The 9,841-nt window shown below is 46.1% G+C and overlaps 1 protein-coding gene across 1 annotated transcript in view; it reads left to right on the top strand.

The window, feature by feature from the left end:
- Positions 1-732: 732 nt before the first annotated feature.
- NALCN (sodium leak channel, non-selective) overlaps positions 733-9,841 on the top strand; it is a 549,662-nt gene continuing 540,553 nt past the window's right edge. The window contains exons 1-2 of the mRNA XM_029603307.1: positions 733-930; positions 5,817-5,966. Of these exons, the coding sequence (XP_029459167.1) occupies positions 5,859-5,966 (108 nt within the window). The 5' untranslated portion in view covers positions 733-930; positions 5,817-5,858. The remainder of the gene's footprint in view (positions 931-5,816; positions 5,967-9,841) is intronic.

The raw sequence follows: 9,841 nt of genomic DNA, 5'->3' as shown, positions 1-9,841 counted from the left end.
CGTTCGCTCTTTGGCCACCTTGATTTCTTTTCCCCGGCTTCTTCTTTTTTTTTTTTCTGGATAGGGTTACTTCCTCCTCCACCTCCTGCTCCCCCATGATGTGCCGCCAGTCTCTCTCTCTCCCCACCCCCTCTCCCTGCCATTCTGATGCCATAGCTCATTTTCCCACCTCTTCAACTGTCACCAGTCTAGTACATCAACCTCTGGTAAATGGAATCGAGTTGGATCCGTCTTATGCTTGGAATTGATATCCTCCGCGTGACTTTAAGATCATGGCAACCTGGCTCGCTTGGAGGTTTTTTCTTGTTCAAGGCCCAACATCTTGCCAAGTCTCTACTGCAGGCCCGCTTTGCTGGACCAGCTTACCAGAACAACTGCATTTAACAGTAGGCGCTAAGAGTTTCAAGAAGTTGTCCAAAACCTATTCCAGCTGGCATTTGAGTGGGAAGCAGAGTAATGCAATAGCTATAGGTCTCCAATCTTCATGCTAGGAAACTGCAGGCCTGCTTTGGCAGTCAGGTTGAGGAATTGTGCTTGCAGCGTGAGAAAGAAGGAGCTGCTCCACACCTGGAAAGCAGTTGGCCGGCATGCTTTTTGTGCCTTATTTTTTTTTTTTTTGTTAACACCTGAAGCCCGTTTCGCTCATTATTGGAAGGCGGCAGTGCTCGGCGGCCTCCTCGCGCTGTGCACCCCCCTGCCTGTGTGTGCGCGCGCGCGCGTGTGTGAGAGAGAGCGCGCGGCGGAGAGGAGGAGGATGCGATAGCCGGGGCCGGGCCTGCCACACCGACGGCGGGGGGAGCGTGCAGCGGCGCGAGGCGCCCGTCTCGCGCCCTCTCGTGCAGGGGGGCGGGGGCCCCGGCGGCGGCGGCGCTTCAGGGAGCGATGCAAGCGGTTGCCACGATGAAGGAAGGGGCAGGCGGGCGCTGGGAGGTAGGGCTGCATCATGTCACCCCCCCCCCCTCCCCTTCCCTTCGTTCTGCTCGGTACTGTTGCCTGGGGGGGGGGGGGGCTCGGAGACGGTGGCAGCCCGGTACGGCCGGGCCTGTGTGTGTGTATAGCAGAGCAGGATTTTATCTGTCCAAAGGCTGGCGGTGGAAGTGCAGAGTCGTGAGCCGTATTCAGGAAAAACCTCATCAGAACCTGCCTATAGCAGTCACTTATCTATGCATTTATTTTTTTAATATGACTGCGTTTTTGTCTGTTTTCTGCTTTTTTTCTTTCCTTTTCTTTGCTGGTGTAATATTTGCGCGCCCCTGTAAGCTGCAGGAAGAAACTCGTCCCCCATCCAGCAAAGCAGGTGCTGTTGCCATGGTGACGAGGCTGCTACCCTGGTAACCGCAGCCGGAGGAAGAGTAAGGCAGCGGCAGCAGCAGCAGCAGAATCGGGTGCTCGCTTCCCTTTGGGTCGTGCATGTGCGTTTTACAGCTCTGCACGGGCTCCGGATCCCTTTCTGAAATTGCCACCCAGCTCTTTCTTTGAGGCAGAAGACAGTGTTGTGATAAACGGAAGGCATCGATACGTATAGGTGTTGTGGGGGACACGACATGATTTTAGTGCATTTATATAGTTGTCCGGATAGGGCTACTCCCTGCACCTCCTGCTTCCCCTCTCTGATGCCACAGCTCATTTTCCCCCTCTTCGCTCTAACACATAAAACTGTTTGGGTAAAATCTAAGCACCTTGCACGAGTGTTGGCCTTGGGATTGAGAATCCCCTGCACGCCTGGCTTGCTGGATGTCCCTTCTTCAAGGACCACGCGCGTGTTTTCCGAACCCGGGAGATGGCCTCCCCCGTCGCAGGCCCGGTTTGCCGGAACAGCTTGTCGGAACGCCGTGTTGTTTGACAGTGTGCGCAAAAGGTTTTACCAAATAGTTAAAAAAAACGCATTTATCCTGGCTGGCGTTTGAGCTGGAAGCGCAATGATATAATAGCTATAGGTAGTCTTTGGCCTTCACGCCGGGAAACTTCAGGCATCCGTGGCGGTTGTGATGAGAATTGCACTGGCAATATTAAAAGAAAAAACACGCGGAGGAACGCAAAAGAGCTCCTCAGCAAGCTTTTGTGTCTTGTTTCATATTTTTATGCCCATTACTTTTTTTTAGCAGCCTTGAACCCTTGTCTGGAGTGAGTTATATATATATATATATTTTTTTTGTTTTAATTACTAAACTGTGAGAAACCGGTTTTCTCCTATAAACTGGGGGACTCTTTCAATACTTAGCAGCAAAATCCCTCCTCAAGCTGCTTGTGCAGCCCTCAGGTGAGAATGAGGGAAGCGAGGCTGCTCTGAGTGTTCTCTGTGGCTGTAATCAGCCTTGCATGTGTGCGTGTGTTTGAGAGAAAAGAGAGAAGTATGCGATGGTCCGGCCGTTCCTGTGACACTGACGGCAGGCAAAGCAGCGAGAAGGAACCTGCAAGCACCCACCTCCCTCCCTCTACTGGAACCAATTGCGGCGCTAGCTCCCCCTCCCCCCCTAGAACAGGATCCCTCTCCCCCCCCCCCCCCTTCTCCTAGACCGCAGGATTGCGGGTGCTTCAGTGAGGACCACCATCGAAAGCACCTAATGCCGAGGACTAATGCAACTAGAGACAGGCAAAGCAATCCCAGGATGAAGGGGAAGGCACTAGTAGGTAGGCCGGCGTATCAGGCTCTCTTTCCCTGCGGTGATTCATTGTATTTGTCTGTGCATGTCATCTCTCTCTCCCCCCTTGTTTTCTGGTTGGTGCTGTGGCTGTATTTATGTCACTGTGAAGGCCACAGTTAGGCTTGTTGCTGGTGGCAGAAGCTGCCGGGTATGGGTAGGCCTGTAACGTCCTGCGTGTATGCAAATGTGTAATTTACCACAGCAGGATTTATCTTTCAGAGGCTCTGATTGAAGCTGGTGATGGAAATACAGGGGCATAACTGGAATCCAGGCCGAGCCGAAGCAATACCAGCAGTGATTAGTCTGTGCATAGCATTGATTTATGTATGCATTTTTTTTTTTCCTTTGCTCATGTAATATTTTAACTGGCTAGAGTGGAGGACTAACCTTTGTCTGAGTTATATTCTGCTTTTCCTAATCTGTCGGTTACAGCAGTGGGTTATGAACCACAGTAGCCAGAGTTCAAATCTCACTACTGCTCTTTGTGACCTTAGACAAGTTACTTCACCCTCCTTTGCCTCAGCTACAAACTAATAGCTAGATTTATCAAATTGCTATCAATATAGCAGAAATGGCACCCGCGATAAAAAAAAATGGGCATGGTTAGGCTAATTTCATGTGTACCACATCGCATAGGCAATTTTCATGAAGCACCTTACGTTATCGCATCATGCATAGCCTCAGCACGTCGTACAGCACGTCAGTGTGTCATGCATCATTTTAGGTGGCATGCATTGATTTATGCGTGGCATGTTATTTTTCCGGTTTATATATAGACTTGGTGTTTAGGTAGTTGGTTTATATAGAGTTGTATCCAGCATTTATATTTGGAAGTATTTTTTGGACAGAATGTGGGGACGGTTTTGGATTCCCCTCTCCCCACAGGGATTGCAGTGCTTAGGTAGCCTGATCCCATCCCAACTTTTTCCCCTAGAGAAGTCCCCAGAAATATCAATAAGGATGAAAGACCATGATCGGGAGACCCCAACCGGATCTCCTCCCATGGGACAAACATGAGCTGGGTGTTGAGAAGGAGATGGAGCAAGGCAGGATGTTTGCTGTGAAGTGGGACCCCTCAAATTGGATTCCCAGGTTATCTGCTGGGTGAGCTTTATGCAAGTAAAATCATTATGGGAGTTCCACCCAGATGCCTGAAACAAAAGGACACCTACTTACTGAGAAAATCATTCATGTATATCAGTCAGATGTAACTTCACTATTTATGGACAAATTGACTTTTATTTAATTATTACTTTAACACTGTTGTGTCCGTCCTGTTTTGCAGGACATAGAAGAATTTATGGACTTACTTAAATCTGTTTTTGATGACCTTGCTCGAAATTCTAAAGCCGGTTTTGCTTTGCTGGATTTGAAGCAAGGCAACAGATCATTGGCTGAATTTGCCATAGAGTTTAAAACTCTTGCGGCAGAACTTTGCTGGGACCCCAAATGTCTCAAGACTCTGTTTTGCAGAGGCCTGGATAACCATTTGAAGGACAAGCTGGCCGCTCGCCAGACACCTTACTCGCTGGACAAATTAATAGCCTTGGCCACTCGGATTGATCTGTGACTCGGTCTAGAATGGGTACATATGAATCGGTTATTTACTCTTTCAGACAATAGAAGGACTAGGGGGCACTCCATGAAGTTAGCATGTAGAGCATTTATAAATAATCGGAAAAAATTATGTTTTTCACTCAACGCACAACTAATCCCTGGAATTTTTTGTCAGGGGATGTGGTTAGTGCATTTAGTGTAGCTGGTTTTAAAAAAGGTTTGGATAAGTTCTTGGAGGAGGAGTCCATTACTTGCTATTAATCAAATTGACTTAGAAAATAGCCACTGCTATTACTAGCATCAGTAGCGTGGGATATACTTAGTTTTTGGGTACTTGCCAGGTACTTGTAGCCTGGATTGGCCACTGTTGGAAACAGGATGCTGGGTATGATGGGCCCTTGGTCTGACCCAGTATGGCAATTTCTTATGTTCTTATGTTCTTTAATGTTAAAAATTACTTCCTGAAATGAATGGCAATGTGTGTCATTATCTTCTGCTTAATACATTGACATGTGAAGAGTTGAACAAGTGTTGCATATGTATTTGGGCAAATCATTCCTGGAGGACAGGCTCATGGTCAAAGATGAGGATATTAGTGAAGTGTCCATAGCGGTTTAACTTATTTATGACAACTTATTTATGTCAACTTATTTATGTCAACTTATGACAATTTATGTCAACTTATGACAACTTATTTATGTCAACAAAGGCACCCTCTCCATTCCCCCTTTGAAAAAAGCCCACCTCTCCTCTACTAGGGACCGTGCACTATCCATTGCAGGCCCTAAACAATGGAACGCCCTCCCTACCACTCTCAGGCTAGAGCCATGTTACGCCAAGTTCAGAAAAAAACTTAAAACATGGCTCTTCCGACAAGCCTACCCTGATTAAGTACACCGACTTCTGCAAGTATCTTGCCTACGCCTTGTATATTCCTGTAAATAGTCCGTTGCAGTTTTTATTTATTGCTTTAATTCCTCCACCTCCTGCTCTTTGTATACTCCTCCTTGTTCGCCCTCCCTGTTCATTGTAATTTCTACCTTTAAAGTTACATTGTAAACCGGTATGATGTATGCATACTAATACCGGTATATAAAAGTTTTTAAATAAAATAATAAATACATTTTATTTATGAATTCTTATAGACAACGTTTCAAAGGAAAATCTCCCAAAAAGCGGTATTCTTCAAATCAAATATAAAGTGTCCAGTTCTTTTTCACTTGTGATGCAAATTAATTTGTTTAAGGTGTAACAATTGTGATTTTTTCTGCTCAACTATCTGGTTAAGGCAGTTTTTATTTGGCAAAAAAGCAAATATCTGCCCTTATTTGTCTTCTAGGGGCCTCAAAATATTTTGGGTCAATCAAGCTCTTAATTAGAATGTGTACAGAATTCTTGTGTTTCATAACACAGTTACAAGTAAGTTTAATGTCTTTAATGAGGCAGGATGTTAAATATCGTAACATATGCTCTCATTACAAAGAGATGTGTAGCACAATTAGGAGAACAATTATTGCAGATGCAATGGCAGACTTGTTGGGTATTTGTCTACGCACTATAGCAAAGTGTCGTTTACTGTCCTACCCTCCACTAATGTCTCTTCTTCTTTTCCAGAGTTTTTCACCCTTGTAGATATTAACCATTGCTAACTTCAGGATGTTAAAGCGAAAGCAAAGCTCGAGGGTGGAAGCCCAGCCCGTCACGGATTTTGGGCCTGATGAATCTTTGTCGGATAATGCAGATATCCTGTGGATTAACAAACCAGTAAGTTAATATATTTAAACACTTTCTTAAATCATAGTCCGTGCTGGTAGCGCTATAATGTATTTGGGGTTGGGGGTTTTGCCATTCCCACCTCTCTACAGCAATAACCAGGCAATGCAGAAAAATGGGGGCCTTTTTTTTTTTTTGTAAACTGTAGTACTAAGGCTCACAATCTGGAGTTATTTTTGGTTCTGTTTCTATGACACATATTTCTTTTTCTCTGTTTCATATTTTGATAATTATTCACCTAGATGGTTGTCATGAAATCTGCCACAAAGATTGCTACATGAAGCTTGCACAAACAGGATTGTAGTGAATATTTGGGGGGCTGATTCTCCAGAGGGCTCTTTTTTTACCCATTTTTGAAATGCTGAGTATGATGAGTTTTATGAGAACGTCATGGATGTTACGTTTGTACATCGGAGGAACTACTGAAAACTTTTATTCGCTTCCAGGAAATGTGTTCCATAGCTTACAGAGAAAATATCAGCAAGCCTTTAGTGCATGAAGCCTTAGCATCCCATTCACCTTTCATGATCTCCGATGACAGAATCCTGTGTATAAAGGCAGCCAACGAATCAAGTAGCTGCAAAGTTTAAAGCTGCAATATGCATGACAGTAAAGTCATCATCAAAAATCAAGGAAATATAAAAAAAGTCAGCTGAAATTCCCACCCAAGCCGGTTAGAAAAATCTCCCAACATTTCAAAAGTTACCAGCGTGATTTGGGCTTTATTTAATAATGATGAAACAGAAAGTGATTTCGAAATGTTCTGAAAATTGGCTGTTATCAAATTTCCATGCGTCTTTTTTAACAGTTGTATATTAATGAACATGTAGTGTTTAGTATCTTCCTGCAACAAACGGCAGAAATTCTATGTTCTGTTGCTTGTAGTTTTTTAAGACATTAATTAGGGACTAATTTTTATTGGAAAAATATTTTTCATGCTATAAACAGTTGATGGAGAATTCTTACATTGATACTTTTTTCAACCAGTGCAAGTTCAATAACATTTCACTCAAATGACAGACACACACGAAGGAATTCATATCTGCAAAATGTCATGGCACGTAGCTATGCATTCGCTTTATCATATCCACTTCACAGGGAATTGCTCTGGGGCCGCAGAATTATATATTTCTCCAAAGTGAATACAAATGTTTCACTAGCTCTTCCGATGTACAACAGTAAGCTCCGTAGTTCCTTTCTTTTCAGAGCTTAACTATACCTTCAACAAATACTACTGGTATTTTTCCTAATCTGAACCTTTTAAATGCTTAGTTAAATGGCTGAGGGTCAAATATATAGTCACCTTTTGAGCTCTTATCGGAGCAGTTTTCTCACTAGTAGCAAAATATCTGAGAACAGCCTGATAGCTCAGTGGCAGTGCTGCTCTGTTTCTCCTTGTGGTATCTGCTTCAGATTCAGAGAGGAGTCTGAGCAAGAGCTGCCGGGAAAAAGCGGAACAGTAGCTACAAACCCGTGAGGCACTGAGTGTATTTGGTCTTTACTGTGCTGCCTGCTTGATCACTGGCATTACGCCTTCATGGCAACTATTTTTGGGAAGCTCAGGCTTGGGTTGTTAAGAACCTAAGAACATGCCATACTGGGTCAGACCAAGGGTCCATCAAGCCCAGCATCCTGTTTCCAACAGTGGCCAATCCAGGGCATAAGAACCTGGCAAGTACCCAAAAACTAAGTCTATTCCATGTTACCGTTGCTAGTAATAGCGGTGGTTATTTTCTAAGTCAACTTAATAGCAGGTAATGGACTTCTCCTCCAAGAACTTATCCAAACCTTTTTTAAACACAGCTATAGTAACTGCACTAACCACATCCTCTGGCAAGAGTACCACGGTTCCTGTGGCGAACCTCCATCTGCCAGTGCCACCTCGCTATGCAGGAGATCCCTGGCAGTGTCGTGGCTTCCTAAACCACTGCTTCATTCACTTTTCCTTACAGGCGGCCCAGTTTTTCAATGACGGAATCAAAACAACCTTTATTCTGTCGCTCTTGGATGGCAAGGTGCTTTCGTGGGCCTCTCCCCCTCTAGGAACGAGGTGACCCCTTGATCCAGGACCTCCCACGCTTCGTCCAAGTGTTTTAAACAGTTCTTTGAGCCTGGAAGGCAGTCTACAGCCGTTTCCGAGCTTCTGCACTTACGACGGGTCACGTCCCTTGCCGGAGTATGCAGTAGTTCCGCACCCTAGCATCTGTGTTGGGATGACGAGAGGACAGCCTCCAGAGTATCTTTCTGGAAGGGTTGTCTTCCAGAATTAAGGCCAAACTGACTAACCTGGATCTTCCAGATGATTTGGAGGCTCTGATTGACCTTGCTGGTAGAGTCGACCAAAGACTACAGCAATGCCTCCGAGAATTGTGCCTTTCCCGCAGGCCAGTGATGCTGGCTCCGTCCTTCTCACGGCCTATAACTCCGCCCACCGCAGCTGCGCCCAATACACCCCTTACTGAGGAACCCATGCAACTGGGGCGGAGCCATTTGACCCCTGAAGAAAGACAGTGACGGCGTACCTTAGGCCTATGCTTGTACTGCACTGGTAAAGGCCACTTGATGGCTCAGTGTCCCGAGAGGCCAGGAAACACCAGAGCCTAGGAGTCAGATGACCCTGGGCTGTACCAACTCTGCTCCCCAATGTATCGTGCCTGTAACCATCCGCCATGCCCATGGAAACTTCACTACCCAAGGCCTGATTGACTCTGGTGCCAGAGGGAATTTTATCTTGGCGGATCTCGGCGCACATCTGGATCTTCCCACACTGCTTAGAGAACCACCATTGACCATTTCTTCCATCCGAGGGGATCCTCTTCCCAAGTGGATTACCCTCACTACCGCTCCTGTGAGACTCCGCACCGGGATCCTTCACGAAGAGGAGCTCACCTTCGTCATCCTGGAGAAGACAATATACCCAGTAGTCTTGGGTCTTCCCTGGCTCCAGAAACACTTCCCTCACATTGACTGGCAGACACTGCAAATAGCCTCCTGGGGCCCTCTGTGCCATTCATCCTGCCTCCAAGAAGTGCCTCACCCTGGTCTTCTCGTGGCTACCACCCCACTTACCTTGCCTCTGCAGTACACTGATTTTGCAGATGATTTTTCAAGGAGAGGGCCTAGACACTCCCTGAACATCACCCCTGTGCGATCGCCCTCCTTCCAGATGCCATGCCCCTTCGAGGGCGAGTATACCCTCTATCACTACCAGAGACCCATGTCATGTCCAGGTATGTTTGGGAGAACCTTGACAGGGGCTTCATCAGACTGTCCACATCCCCAGCGGGAGCTTTCTTCTTTTTCGTGACAAAGAAGGATGGGTCGTTGTTGCCCTGTATCTATTACCACGGGCCATCATCAGGAGAGACTGGTACCCACTGCCACTCATTCCCGAACTCTTGGACTGTCTACAGGGGGCCAATCTATTCACGAAATTGGACTTCCGAGGGGCCTATAACCTTGTGTGCTAAAGCCAGGCGACGAATGGAAGACCGCCTTTAATACAAGAGATGGCCACTATGAGTACTTAGTGATGCCCTTTGGCCTTTGTAATGGACCAGCAGTGTTCCAACACCTTATGAATGAGGTCTTCCGGGATATTCTCCACTCCTGCGTCATCATGTACCTTGATGACGTACTGATATTCTCCAAGGATCTCGCTTCCCATCGCTAGGAGGTCAGATGGGTACTTCAATGCTTGCGGGACCAGAAGTTGTTTGCCAAACTAGAGAAATGACTGTTCGAACAGGAGGCACTTCCCTTTTTGGGCTTCATTGTCTCATCCACAGGATTTCACATGGACCCAGAAAAGGTTTCTAGCATCCAGAATTGGCCCCAACCTACAGGGCTTCGGGCTCTCCAGCATT

This window comes from Rhinatrema bivittatum, chromosome 5, assembly GCF_901001135.1.
Source record: "Rhinatrema bivittatum chromosome 5, aRhiBiv1.1, whole genome shotgun sequence".
Taxonomy (NCBI): domain Eukaryota; kingdom Metazoa; phylum Chordata; class Amphibia; order Gymnophiona; family Rhinatrematidae; genus Rhinatrema; species Rhinatrema bivittatum.
This window is presented reverse-complemented; position numbering and strand designations above follow the sequence as displayed.